Source organism: Miniopterus schreibersii (genome assembly GCF_964146895.1).
Source record: "Miniopterus schreibersii genome assembly, chromosome: 4".
In the NCBI taxonomy this organism is placed as follows: domain Eukaryota; kingdom Metazoa; phylum Chordata; class Mammalia; order Chiroptera; family Miniopteridae; genus Miniopterus; species Miniopterus schreibersii.
Window position 1 is genome coordinate 61,408,445 of NC_138105.1, and position 15,332 is coordinate 61,423,776.

At 38.7% G+C, this 15,332-nt stretch overlaps 1 protein-coding gene across 2 annotated transcripts in view; it reads left to right on the top strand.

The window, feature by feature from the left end:
- KIF13B (kinesin family member 13B) overlaps window positions 1–15,332 on the top strand; it is a 174,141-nt gene that overhangs the window by 102,876 nt on the left and 55,933 nt on the right. For both annotated transcript variants that reach the window (XM_081136639.1, XM_081136638.1), the window contains exons 20-27: window positions 606–755; window positions 1,043–1,171; window positions 5,635–5,805; window positions 7,126–7,283; window positions 8,292–8,424; window positions 12,715–12,861; window positions 13,452–13,481; window positions 14,908–15,007. In XM_081136639.1, coding sequence (XP_080992765.1) covers window positions 606–755; window positions 1,043–1,171; window positions 5,635–5,805; window positions 7,126–7,283; window positions 8,292–8,424; window positions 12,715–12,861; window positions 13,452–13,481; window positions 14,908–15,007 — 1,018 coding nt within the window. The remainder of the gene's footprint in view (window positions 1–605; window positions 756–1,042; window positions 1,172–5,634; window positions 5,806–7,125; window positions 7,284–8,291; window positions 8,425–12,714; window positions 12,862–13,451; window positions 13,482–14,907; window positions 15,008–15,332) is intronic.

A 15,332-nucleotide genomic window follows, 5' to 3' on the forward strand; every position in this document is an offset into this window, starting at 1 on the left:
AAAGGGGTCACCTCTCATTAGCAGCAACATAGCTCGTGCTCAGGTAGGAACAAGTAGAACAGATGTGAATGAAAAATGAAGGGTTGTCTTATACACTCTACTTCTTTTTCTAGTCAATGTGTGTTTTCATGGCAAGATTTCCACATAGAGGAGGAGAAATGATAGAAGAAATGACATATTCACAGGGACGTAAAGTCTAGCATGGGGACTGTAGTCAGTAATACAGTACTGTAATAACTATGTATGGGGTCAAGTGGGTACTGGGCTAGTTGGAGTGATCACTTCGTAAGGTATATAATCACTATGTTGTACACCGGAAACTAACATAGTATCTATCGTATGTCAACTGTAATTGAAAAATAAATTTTTAAAGATTACAGAAAAAGAAAGAGAAGCAATGACAATATTGGGATTGCTCTCTCATGGGTGATGCTGACAATTCTAAAATAGGAATCAGGCAGGTGGGGGGTGGGAGGAGAGAGAAATACAGTGCTATACTTCAGCTAAGTTTAATGTCTTTATTAGTGTGCATCAAAGAGGGGTAGGTTGAATTCATTTTATTTTAGTCAATTTTCTAAGGTTGTATATTCTGAATCTCTTTAAAGGTAATCCGGTCTTACTTCAAGCGTGCTGATCCGTTCTATGATGAGCAGGAAAATCACAGTCTCATTGGGGTGGCGAATGTCTTCCTGGAGTCCCTCTTCTACGATGTGAAGTTACAATATGCTGTTCCAATTGTCAACCAGAAAGGAGAGGTTAGTTTTCTCTTCGTGCCTCCATCCTGCAGTTCAAGAAACAGTAGAGTGTTGATAATACATAGTTACCATTTTTCATCAATAATAACAAGCGATAGTTGTATGTGTTATTAATACCTGTGTTTTCATACCGCTTTATGATTATTATTCCAAGTACTTTGGGGGAAAGTGACTGTTAGAACTTAGGCTTCTAAATTCTCATATACCAGTAGCCTGACCACTCGACTCTAACGCAGAAGAAAGAACGAATTCTGGGGAAAGTATCAGCTCTTCCCTCCTGGTTACAGGTGGCAGGTCGGCTGCATGTGGAGGTGATGCGGATCAGTGGTGACATTGCGGAAAGGATTGCCGGAGGAGATGACGCCGCGGACACCTCTTTTGAGAAGGACACGCCTGAGAACAAACTTACATGCATGGTAAGTCCCCGTTGCATTTACAGGTAGGAGAAGTGTGGTGGATTTTGAGGATTGTGCGTATTTAGATGATAAAGATTGTGTTCTTTTTCAAATTTTGAAAACAGCTGCCTCTAAATAAATCTTTAGTATTTAGTATTTTATCATATATTCTGATGTCCTGGTTAGCCAGGCACTTCCAGTGCCTTCCTCTGTGAAGCCTTGGATGAGTTACCTCTTTCCTCTGGGTCATTTCACTCCAAATTTATGTGGATTTGTATTTATTGGAACTTTTTTATAGAGAAGCTCAGTTTCTTCACACAACTTGACCCTCTTGATTCCTGCTGACTCTGGAAATGTATCCCAGCCCTAGTCCTGATCCTAAGCTCCTGCCATAGGTCACTCTTCCCCCACGTGCCTTTGCTTGTGCCACTGTTACGCCCTTGTTCCAGCCCCTTTTCTTTCTGCTCTTCTCGTGCATGACATTCGTTAGCTATGTGTGGAGTGTTACCTGCCAGGCATTGTGCCAGGCACTGGGAATATGAAGATGGACAAGACGGGATTCCTGCCCTCAAGGAGCATCCTGTGCAGTTTGTGTGTGTGTGTGAGGGGGACACACAAGTGAACTGGAGACTCTCACATTGTGTAACCCTGGTGCTCTGAGAGAGGCAGACAGGAGATGTTCTGGGACACACAGGAGAGGTAATTAATTAATTCTGATAGTAAGGTCTGAGGAAGATTTCTGGAAAAATGAGATTCAGCGGGAACTTGAAGGAGAGTGTGTTATGTACAGCTCTCGTTCCATTCATGCACCCAAACTGCTTCTGTGCTGACCCCTCCCCCGGGTTATTTTGAAACAATCCCAGACATCATACTTCATCTATGAATAGTTTAGTATCTCCAAAAGAAGAGTATTTAAAAAGATCCAAAAGAACCATAATATCATAATCAAAAAGTAATAGTTTCTTAAATATCATGAAGTATCCAGTCAGTTTCTTTGATTGCCTTAGTTGATGGGCCTCTGAAGCCTGTCTTAATCTCGAGGCTCCGTCCCTTGTGCGTGTTCTCGCTCTCTGTCTCTCTCTCTTATCCTGCAATTTATTTGTTACAGAAAATGGGCTATCGTCTTGTATTTTCTCATAGTCTGGATTTTACTAATTGGTAGTGTTTACCGTGTTAAGATATATTTTCCGTAAGTTGCTAGTTAGATAGACAGGCGATGTACGGGGAGGGGAGTAGCGAGGCTGCTTCATAGGTAGTGGTGTATTCTTCTGTCAGAAGGCACATTATGTCTGCTTCTCTTTTGGGGTTGTTAGCAATCACTGGTGTTCATTACCTAGATTTTCATTAGGTGTTAGAAGAGAATGATGCTGTAATTCTATCATTCCTTCAGTTATTAACTAGAGTTTTTCTCTAGAGAGTCTTTCTATTATCACCTATTTTGCTATTCAGAGATACAGTTTGTGTAGGAGAGGCAGGTCAATGTTCCATCCTCTCCCATTATTTACTAATTTTCAAAATAATGACTTGGTTTTCCTGCTTTTCCTTTCCAAAAGCAGACAAGGAGATTTTTTTTGGTTTTGGTTTTAATATCATTATGAACTCTTGGATTTAAACATGTTTGCTGTGTTTTAATCCATTGTATTTATTGCCTATACTGAGACTCAGATGATCCCAAACTTGGCCTGTGGGGTCTCTTCAGTTGGTTCTTGGGTCCCTTGACACAACCCTGGCCCTCATAGGCTCTGCTAGCTTTCTTGCCTTCGGATATGATGAATATTCTGATCTCATCCTGAACATTTCCTGTCCTAGACTTGGAGTCAGTCATTTCTCCAAGGGAACTTGATTTCTTTTAGTGGAAAGTAGTTTTTAGAGACCATATTCCGAGCATATAATAGCCTTTTGTATAAAAAGAAGAAGACAAATAAACTGTATGGCAGTAAACAAAATATTGTTAGAAAAAAACAAAAGAGACCTGTCTGGGGACACTTGAAGATAGCATGGGTGATAAGTGTCGCCGGCCCATCAAAGAAGTCTGGATTTATTTTTCTGGGATGAAAGAAAATTTGCACATATGAACATATTGATAGTTTCAATCACATTAAGTACAATCTGTATATTTTAAAATTCCAAACAGCATCAATGTCTTCTGACGGCCCTGGGCTCTAACATCTTGAGCAGTGGCAAGCTGAATGAACCTGTGGTACCCTGACACCTTGTGGTGAATTTTGGTTTCTGTAGGCAAAAACCAGAACCGAAAAAGAAACCCAAACCTGTGTTCTAGATGTCAAGATAATCCTCATTCCTGTTATTCTTCATTCCTGGCACTCTCATTCCTGAGAAGCTGCCTGTAGGGAAAAGTTCAGTATATGAAATCTTGTTTTCTTGTTTATTTCAACCCAAAAACTAAGATTGATTTCTAAGGGGAAAAAAATGGCTTTCAGATGGAATTCAATCACAAGGAGGTATGTGTGTTGTTTTTTAAAATATATCTTTATTGATTTCAGAGAGGGGAAGGGAGAGAGAGATAGATACATCAATGATGGAGTCACCGATCGGCTGCCTCCTGCAGGCCTCCTGCAGGCCCCCTGCTGGGAATCAAACCCGCAACCTGGGCATGTACCCTGACCTGGAATTGAACCCTGATCTTCTGGATCATAGGTTGATGCTCAACCACTGAGCCACGCCAGCTGGGCAGTGGCAGAGATTTTTATTTAGATCTGTGTACTCCAAAATCTTGTAATCTTCCCAAATACCACATTTCTTCACCTTAAAGAATATAATAAGCAACTTTAACACTCAGCGATAGTTTTTAAATTTTAAGAAAAAATTAATTGCTGAATACAGACTGCTGTCTTTAGTTTGGATGAATAAAGTGTATTAGTCAACTCCTCTTTCATAGCCTGTCAGGGAATTGCTGTCTAGATTTTTCAAACTCTTGCTTCCGTCACAGGAAAAATTGGATAATAGGAGTTCTCAGTCATTGCTTACCCATAATGGACCTGGTATGGAAGAAAATAAATCATTTGCTTTGTGAGATTTTCTGTCATTATTAAGGCATCCTAAAATGCTAAGACTATTATATTTGTGGTTGCTGAACTATATCTACTTCTCACACATATTCAGATCTATTTTTATTAAATTTATTTACTGGGGAGAGAGTGCATCCTATAACATGCAAGGAAGTGACTAGGTGAAGAGTAAATAAATGATCAGTGTTCAGTCCTATGAAGTTGGCCTAATCAGTTATAAAATCAGAATTTAGTTATCTTAATTAATTTTAGGATTTTGTTTCCTTCATAGTTGGAGGAGTTTTAGAATATTACAACTTATCACGAAAACTTCAGCTTAAAAAATCAATTCGATGCTACCTATCAAAAGAAATATTTAGAACATTTGACTGCTTTAAAATCTGTTGTGGGCATTTCTTTGGGGGCATTTGGGTCTGATTAGATACATATTTCTAATTGCATGTTATTATCACAAAATCCTACATTTCTGCAGTACAGGGCACATTGTCTTTGATTTTCCTCTCCTCCCTAAATCTGCATGGAGAAGGCATGCAGTAAATGTTGGTGCAGAAAATGGTCAACGTTTACCATCTTTAATCTCCACTGTTCACCCCTCCAAATCTCTAAAGCATACATTCCCGATGCCTTTAAAGTTTCCCCCAAAATGCTCCAGTAGCATGTAATAGTCTACTTGAGAACCTTGTTTCTTTTTATACTTTAAAATATCAAATAAAATTTTTTTCTCTTTTCTATTTACTGCTTATTGGCACACACACTGATTTTATTCTTCATTCATCATTCTTTTTAAAAAAAATATATCTTTATTGATTTCAGAGAGAGGAAAGGAGAGGGAGAGAGAGAGGTAGAAACATCAATGATGAGAGAGTCATTGATCGGCTGCCTCCTGCACGCCCCCGACTGGGGATCGAGCCCCCAACCCGGGCATGTGCCCTGACAGGGAATCGAATCCCGATCGCCTGGATCCTAGGTCGACGCTCAACCGCTGAGCCACACCCGGCCAGGCTTCATTCATCATTCTTAACAATCTTGTGTTCTTATGATGTATCCATTAACCAAATTTGTATCATTGAATGGTGTTGATGTTTGAGAACTTTCTTCTTCTGAGTTGATTATTAATTATTATTATTAGGATGGTGAAGATGATGTTATAAGAAACTAGAACTTAAATGATGATGTTATAAGAAACTAGAACTTGAGTGTTTTTCATCAGCCTATAAATGCTTTAAAACATCAACCTTTATATTATTCAAAGTTCTTGCCCTCTGTCAGCCCCTTGCTAAATATGACTATTATCATCATTTCACAGAGGCAGAAATACAGCCCCAGAGTGAATGGGATTTGGTCAACATAAACCAGCAGTTAGTGACAGTCAGGACTGGAGTCTATATCTCCAACTCTAAGTAGTTCTTGGAACTCTTTGAGTTAAAAGCTAACCGAACCTTCCTTTTCCTTCAGGTTAAAATACTCCAAGCCACTGGGTTGCCACAGCATCTGTCCCACTTTGTATTCTGCAAGTACGACTTCTGGGATCAACAGGGGCCAGTAATTGTTGCGCCCGAACTGGACACCTCATCCTCTCCTGTCAGCAAGGAACCTCAGTGCATGGTTGTCTTTGATCATTGCCAAGTAGGTTTGTTTTCCAGACTTGGTCAACATTTAACTACTCAGGTCAAACAAACAAACAAACAAACAGTAAAACAATCCTTATTTGGTTGAATAATTTGGCACTGATTATTGGATCAGAGCTTCTTAGAATTGTGCTGTAGTAAAAATCTGAAGTGTTATCCATATGTTATATACCTTAAACTTACACAATGTTATATGTCAGTTATATCTCAGTAAAGCTGGGAGGGGGTTGCACAAACTAAAGTGTCAATGCATTTAACTCCTCCACAATCAGAAGTTAACTTCTGTGTGAATACACACACATATACACACTCAAGTATGTGTGCGTGTGTGTACACATGTGGGCTCTTGTCCCAAAGGAATCCATTTGTATTAGATGATTGGAGAAATTGTCATCTGAAAAGGTTAAGAAACTAGTGTTCTAGAGAAAGTGAAGACAGAAAGAAACGGGAGCTAACTTTATTGAGCACCCAGCGCTCTGCTGGGCACTTCGTTGTTCTCTCTCTTGATCTTGACCTCAGTTGCATTTGATGGCAGCGCTCTTTTCCAGCAGCAGCCAGTTGAGAGAGGCCACCTTGCCCATGGCTGGTAATTAGCAGAGCCAGGACTGTCAGATTTTAGATTCTTTTTCTCTCCTGTGGCACAGTTGACCTATCTCATTTTTTTTTTCGAGAAGTCTCTTTCTAATCTATTTAAAACATAGAAATGCCTATAGTGTATTAAAGATCAGAGAGAGAGAAAAAAAGATGGAGATTCTATCACTTTTAAAACTAAACTGTTTCAGAGCTTAATCCTAACTATTGCAAAATGTTGTCTTAAATCTATCTTGTAAAGATGGACAGGTTGGGAGAATTTTTTTAAATTAGGTGATTTTTCTGTACTGCTGATCATTATATATTTCCTTTCTCTTCTGTTATTGGAGATAACTTCCTAAAAGCTGGGAAAAATTGTTTTTCCAACACACTGCTGCTTTATATCAAGACATCATAGATCATTGTTATAATTCTTAATATAATTGTTTATACTTCTTAAAATGTCTCCCAAAGTATTGCTAACAAAATAGAATACAATGCTAGTCTTTCACAATAGATTTTCAAGGTGAGACACTTTTTAAAAATTAGATTTATAGTTATTTTTAAAGTCAAGAACTTAGACCATGTGAGGATTCATTATGGATGTAATTAATATACAGCAGTTCTGTCCTATAACTAAAACAGTCTTTTCTATTTCTCTTCTCATGATGACATAAGCATATGATGCTGGGTATAAGTAATCATAAGGTAACCAGAAAGTGTTTCCTCTTCTATGATTATCTTTTAGGAGTTTTCTGTTAACATCACTGAAGACTTTCTTGAGCACCTTTCAGAAGGGGCATTGGCAATTGAAATATATGGCCATAAGGTGACCGATCCTCGGAAAAACCCAGCCCTGTGGGATTTGGGGATTATCCAAGCAAAAACACGGAGTCTTCGGGACAGGTGAATTTTAGATACCCATCTGATTCCTTTTACAATTTTTACAAATTGCTAGAGATTAATACCGCCGTTTATAAAGGTTGTCGTTTCCTGAGCATTATCACTATTCCAGGAATAGATGGTGGTGTTTCCAGGGTATTAATAGCACAGCTAAACTTCTTTAGAGGAGTGACCTTTGAAAGGTGATAGAAGAAAGTTAAATATATGGGTAGTTAAGAATAAAGAGTGAAATACATTTTTGGAGAATAGGTGACTTATTATGAATTACTTCTAATTTAATCAACTGTCAAGAAAAGGGATCGAGATATACTCTAGAATTCAAGTTCACTTATTTTTGTTTAGCTCAGAGTTCTTTTCAGGTGGCATTGGTGATGGGAGGAGAAAGGCTTATTTGTTGTCCAGGTTTTAAAAAGAAGTGTTAAAAGGAAATGGCTGAAAGAGCCCATATACTCTCTTTCCATCTACTGTAAATGAGAACCAGATTTTCTGTTTTTGCATTTAGAAGTTTTTAGCAAATACTAAATTAGATGTTTAGGTTTTTCTCCTGATATTCTGTTTGATGTGAGCAAAGATATTTGTCAAGTCACTAAAGCATACATTTATCTATTTATGAAAAAATAATCACTGTACTTGTTTCTATCCCACTGGGTACAATGTTTAGATTTTTAAATAATCACTTTGAAGTGGATTTGTAGATATCATACCTTTTGGGGCTAAATAAAGGAGCCATTTCTAGTTCTGGTGCTTTACACATTCAGGAAACTCCTATAGAAATGAACTTTGGAAATGACCCTGAAAGTATAGCCTTAGTTCTGATAGTGTTTGTTTAACTTTGCTTTTGATTATGTTTTCTAATATGTACTTGTGTATTACTCATTGAACGACAGATCATTCTGTTGAGTCACTCGGTTTGGAGGTCATTATCATTGTTAATTCTCATGTGTAGGAGCCTAAGCTACCTGTATTGAAATAGAAATGTATGATTTTCCAAGAACTTCAACTATTTCCTAGATGGAGTGAAGTCACCAGGAAAATGGAATTCTGGGTTCAAATCTTGGAACAGAATGAGAATGGTGAATACTGCCCTGTAGAAGTAATTTCTGCAAAGGATGTGCCTACAGGAGGAATCTTCCAACTCCGACAGGTAGCAAAATTATGAATGTTATTCTGAATGTTCAAAATAAATTCTTTCATACTATAAAGCTTAATATTGGATTCCTTTTGACAGAAATGTCAGTGATAATGAAAGCTAGACTGGCCAACTCCATTTCTTGTATTAATAATCTTCTTCATGTGTATTTTCTTCCATTTGCAAGAATACTTCTATTTATAATATTTTAAAACCAGCTTCTATTAGGTTTAAGTAAGAAAGAAGTAAGCTTTAAAGAACAACTTAGAAATTAATTGTACAAAATAAAACAAACATATCAAGCAGCATGAGAATATTTATAAAGACAAGTAGAAGCAAGGTAACATGGCAGAAAGAACAAGCCTCCGGAGTCTGACCTGCTGGGGTTCAGCTCTGGGTCTCCTGTGGCTTAGCTATGCAGCCGTGAGCAAGTCCAGTGACCTCTCAGAACCTTTTCGCAGGTGGAAAGTGGAGGTGGTGACAATACCAACTTTGTAAGATTGGTGTGAAGATTAGAGATGTTGTATATGAAGCACAGTGCTTGGCACATAAGAGGTGAGAAGTGTTTTTTCCTCCTGACACCAGCCAATTCTCGGCAGACACCAAGTGGGTGTCCTACAATTCAATTCAGTTTGGACCTTAACTGCCCGAGTTAGCTCATTGCACAGGTTTAAGGGCGCAGACTTAATCACAAGACTGCCCTCCCTTCAGATACCAGTTGCAAGCGCTGGGTTCCCAGATTACCCACGCTACTGTTCCACGTGGCTACAAAGTCCGGGGTTCCCACAACACTCCCTCTCAGGTTTGATAATTTGCTAGAATGACTCACAAAATTTGGGAAAACCTATTACATACTGTTACCAGTTTATTGTAAAGGATACAAAGCAGGAACAGCCAAATGGAAGAGATGCATGGGCAAGGTGTGGTGCGATGGGGGAGAGGCGCTTCCAGGTCCTCGCTGGGTACCTCTCGCCCAGCACCTGGGCTCGTTCATCAACCGGGAAGCGCTCCGAACCCCTTATGTAAGTGTTTATGGATGTTCCGTTACGCAGACATGGTTGGTGACAGCGTTGGCCATTGGCAGTGCTCAGCCTCCACCCCGCTCTCCCTTCTCGCTGAGGCATGAGGCTTTAAGTTCCAACCTCTTATCAAGGCTTGGTCTTTCTGATGACCAGCCCCCTTCTTGAAGCTATCTAGGGGCCTGCCAAGAGGCACCAAATTAGAAGTCGCATTATTAAAAGGTGTGCCTATAACCTTTATCACTCTGGATATTCTAAGAGTTTTAGGAGCTATTTGCCAGGAACTAAGGACAAAAACTAAGTATCTTTTTATGATACCACAGGGGCTGTTAAATAAATGCCACTCGGTAGATAGGAATACCTGCCAGAAATCACTGCAGCAGGGAAACGTGGGAATCATCACCCGACCCCAGGCAGGTTGTAATCTGCAAGGCATCTGTGTTGCCAGCTAACGATGAGAGAGAATAGCTTATTAGAATCTCTGTAGTAGATTTGGAAATACTCTTTTTTTGCCATGCATTACATTAATTCAACACCTAGTAGAATATTGTGTCTTATGATAATTTCCATACTTTAGAACAACAGTCAAACATTAGGATAGCTCTAGAAAATGAATGTTCACATCATTCACAGCGAAATATGAGATGAGTTTAAAGGAAAAAGAAAGTTTGCTTAAATATTTAAGTTCCTGAATGTTTTAGTAGGAGGAGGATGACAAGCACTTATTCTCTGACCCCGCAAATGAATTTTAGCAAATTCATTCATGTATGGTCAAGGAACTAAAAGCGAAAGGAAGTTAGTTTAAATTATAGCATGAAATCTATACATAAAATAGAATTCTTAAGGGTGTGAGGAACATCTTTTTCTGAACATCTGTTAAATCTATATATATCTTTTTTAGATGCCTTAGAAATTCATCTTGTGGAAGGCAAGACCAGATAATTTTCAGTGGTTTAGTGTAAATTGAATACTTAAGTATATGTCATACTTCTGGCAACCTTTATTATAAGTGTTCAGAGATATGTTAGGTTTATCAGGAAAGACTGTTTTTGAAGCATGTGAATCTTGACCTGGATGCTAAAAGAATCATACAAAGGGTGGAAAGGTTTTTCATATGTAAAGGGCAAGAATAAAGATACAGAGGTTGGAATTAGGTAGAAAGTAATTTGTGGAAAGAGCTGGAAAGCAGTCACAGAAGAGTTTATATAAGCATGCGGCCTTGGATGGTGGGCTTATTGAATTTAATATGTTTCAAAATCGGAACCTACTGTTCTTGAACAGGAAAATGGCAGGGGAAAACTGATTAGGTTGACATGAAATTGCTGGTTTTATAGTTAAAAAATGGTCAAATATCAGCAGTTATAAGACATTCAGTCTAATAGTTTAAGTATTCTGATCAAAGATTTTTCTGTGGAACATTTAGCCATTCCTAGATCTTTTCCCTCTTTTTCTTCCCTCTCCTTATCTTGAATCTTCCCCAAGTACTTCACCTTTCACATTTGGGCACACATTTAAAATAGACCACTTTCTGTCTTAGGCAAAGTAAATAAACAGGTAGCTAATTGAAATGACTAAACTATTTTAGACAATTATAATGTTTTCTGAGGTACTTTTTCCACAAAAATATATGATGCATAGTCCTTGGAAAATATTAAAAGACATCTGTGACCTTTCGTTTCAAATTTAGCTTGATAGGATCAATCATTGCCTTAGTTGATTTTACTGATAATGCAAAGCTCTTGGGAATTAAAATCTGATGGAAGAGAGGAATTCATTTTTCAAATTATATTTTACAATTCTAGAATTTATGAACCAACTTTGAAGTCAGTAATTTGGGAATATTGGGAATTTTAAAAAATATGTTGCTTCATCGTAAATATAGAGTCACACATATTCTGAAAATGTGCTTAAAAAGGGATAGGTTCTCTTTGATCAATTCTTCCTTTTGCAGCTTGGTTAAAATTTGTTTGGGGATTAGAGCAGTGAATCCAGGGTAGTATAATCATTCCTATTGCTATTCTCCTTATTTTTAAAAGTAGATCATATTACATATGCTAGGTTTGGTAATCTCTTTTTTTTAAAAGTCTAGTTAACATCTGTCACCATACTCTTTTTTCTTATTAATCCTCACCCAAGGATATTTTTTTCCATTGATTTTTTTTTAAACATATCTTTATTGATTTCAGAGAGAGGAAGGGAGGGGGAGAGAGAGAGAGAAACATCAATGATGAGAGAGTCATTGATCGGCTGCTTAGCCCGCAACCCGGGCATGTGCCCTGACCGGGAATCAAACCCCGATCTCCTGGATCCTAGGTCGACACTCAACCGCTGAGCCACTCACGGCCGGGCTCCATTGATTTTTAAAGAGTAGAAGGGAGGGAGGGAGAGAGGGGTTGGGAGAGAGAGAAAGAGAGAAACATCGATGTGAGAGACACGTGGATTGGTTGCCTCCCACACGTACCCTGCCCCGCTGGGGATAGAACCTGCAACCCAGGTATGTGCCCTTGACCAGGAATTGAACCCTCAACCCTTGCACAGATCAACGGTCCAACCACTGAACCACATCGGCCAGGGCTGTCACCAAACTCTTTAACTTAAAATACCATGTATATTTTTCTAGCCATATTTTAATGACTGTAATATTTTATTATATTTATTAAAATTAAGAAGTTATCAATATTATACATTTAATTTGTAACTAGCTTTTTGTTATTCTTAACATTGTTTTACAATTCTTTATATACATACATGATTATTTGCTTAGAAGAGATTCCTAGAAAGTTAAATTGCTGGGTCAAGGAAAACATATTTTTAAGGCAAATTGCTCTGCAGAAAGCTTTACCAATTTATATTCCCACCAATAGTTATGTAATTACATTGGGCAGTGTTAGAAATTGCCTTTTTAAAAGATAATTGCCAGTTTAGTAAGTGAAAATAAGTGTGTATCATGCTAATTTTAATTTGTATTTATTTGATTATTAGTAAGTTGAACATTTTTATTGTTTGACTATTTACATTTCTTTTGTTAGACTCTTTTCTTTTAATGTTCCTTTTTGTTGAAAAATATATAAACCGTGTATTTGTTGTGTCTTTCTACTTGCTTAAAAGGGAAATACTTTTTCGTGATTAGTTTTTCAATTTGTAGCTTACTGTTTAACATTTAAGAGGAGACAGTCTCTCTGAGTTAAACGCTTTTCCCAACATCAGCCTGTAGGGGTCTCTCTAAACTAAATTTTTATGAATCAAACTGATTTTAAGAAACTCTTTAAAATTGTCTTCGATACAGGGCCAGTCCCGGCGAGTCCAAGTGGAAGTGAAGACTGTGCAGGAGTCTGGGACATTACCACTGATAGAAGAATGTATATTGTCTGTTGGCATTGGGTGTGTGAAAGTTAGAGCGCTCAGATCCCCCAAGACGCATGAGACCTTCCATGTAAGTTTAAGTTCTTATTGAAAGACCCAACTAGACGAGAATCTCTGGGAACATGTCAGAAGACTGCCTTCCACTAATAATTCTTTCAGTATTCCTTTTGTTTTCCTTTGATGTCTTTTTTAAGAAACTATTGTATTTTACTGCACCAGGCTGCTGGTTTTGCCCTGGTTCGTGGCAAACTGAGGGTTAATAAAACACCGCGCCCCCGCGGTCAGAAACTCCTCAGTGCCTACTGTGATTAACGTCCCCCATGCCACCCTCTGCAGAAACCCCCCACTGGCTGTAAAGACTGTCTGCCGGCAGGTGTTTGATTTCCCCTGGGGCGTGGGACTATAAACCCAGCAGGGAAAGTATTGTACCGTTCCCGAAAAGGTCAGATGTTCTTCACTTTCCTATGAGAAGCTCAAGGTTTTACTCCCCCCCCCTTCCTGAAAACTTTAAAACCTAGAGTGAGAGCGAGGTAGCTGGGAGATGAAGAAGTATATTCATTAAATTACCAAGTATGAAGTACTGGGAGGGGTTCAGCCTGTTTGGCATAGCCTGATTCTTAGATTCTTGTTTGGGTTCTGCTTCATGTGTTTTTCTTTTAGGAGGAAGAGGAGGACATGGACAGCTACCAGGTAATGCCGCACCCGTTAGCCTCATCAAATAAGCCTGATTAAAGCACTGAATTACCCATTCCTGAGTCTTGCTATACTGTTACTTAAAAATTACACAATTTTGATTCAAATACTGCTTTTTCTCAAATTAGAACAGAGTAGGGAACACTGAGTGTTTCGTAGGCTGTAAGGTCATAGACCCTAAACTCTGGTTAGGTTAGGAAACCATCTGTGACCTGTATCGTTTTCCAAACCTGGAGCTCCCCATGCAGGTTCCCTATAGATCTGTTTCTACGGACCCTCTTTCTTGCTTTTTCCGTCTTTGAGGGGAGTCTCCCACCCCTTTCCCTAGGAGAGCTGTGTCATACTGCTCTTCAGTCAAGCCATGCCCCTAGATATTTGCCTTATTTTAAGCCAGGCCTTTCTTCCCCACTTCATGGTTTGGTTTGTCTCTCCCCCTGCCCCTCCCCTTTTCCTAATCTGTAAGATTTTGTTTATGTCTGTTAAGTTTTATCTTGTTAGTCTTGTTAGGACTCTCAGAGCTCTTTGGGTTCTGATTATGTCATCCAGTGTAGTCACTCTCCTGGTTTTGCATCATTCTAATTTGATAAAAATGTCTGCTTTCCTATGTAAGTCGCTGATAAAAATATTGTATCAGAGAGGGTTAAATACAAAGTCCTCTGGCGCAACAATAGAGACTTCTTTTAAGCTGACATTATATTAATCACTGTTCTTTGGATGTGGTATTTCAGCCATTTCTGATTTCATTCAAGTGGATTCCTTGTACATTTCTCCTTCTTGTCCACGAGAATGTCATGAGCTATTTGGTTAAGTGCCTTAGTGAAATCCAGATACACACCATATCCATAGCATTCCACTGATCTACCCAGTCTCTTAACTTTATTACGAAAGGAAACGAGGTAAGATTGGCGTGCAGTCAGGTGTTGACGGGTAGAGTTGTTTGGCTGTTGATAATGCCCCCCGTTTCCTCTCCCCTCCGCCCACCAAAGCAAGGGGAAGACGCGAGTTGTTTGTAGGGACTGGCGAAACATTTTGAAGGCTGTGGTGAAGAACTTTGAAGAGTTCTTATGATGGCCCTAAGGGATATAAATATGAAGATTATTGAGTAGTGTTGGGATTTTTATCCAATACTAAGACCTCGTAGAAGATCGTAGTTGGGAGGGCTTGGAGTTCTACACTTTGACCCAATAGAAAAACACTGGTTTCTGGAGATCAGAGAGTGGCCTTTTAGAAAGTCTTACTTTAGAACGATGAATCTTTAATTTCTAAAATTTCTGTTTGAATAATGGCTGGAGCCAATTAGTGGCAGTAATAAAGACATTAGTATACAATACTTAGCATTTTCGAAGCACATAAAATAGAGCACCGGTTTCAGGTATATTGTCAACACATTATATTTACTATCATTTCCCTTGTTTTCTTCCAGGATCGGGATTTAGAGAGACTACGTAGAAAATGGCTAAATGCGTTAACGAAACGTCAGGAGTACTTAGATCAACAACTGCAGAAGCTTGTCAGTAAACATGGTAGGAAAACAAATTGAATATTTCCCTCCCCCTAAATCAGGGCATAATTAATCCCCTTTTGCAGCCACATAAATTAAAAGTGGATGAACATATCAATTATGGGGGTGGCAAGAGCATAGGAATGTTAATTTGTATCATACCCCTTCAAAAGAACATTTATCTAATTGGAATGACGTCTGCATAGGTCTCCCCCAACCCCCAGTGGAGAAAGAGAAGAGAGTACACAAAGTAAACATTGTCCCTCAGTAACTTCAGGAAGATGCTAACATTTCTTGAATTTCTTGTCCAAAGCACTTGAATCCTCTGACTCTGGAGGAAATCATTT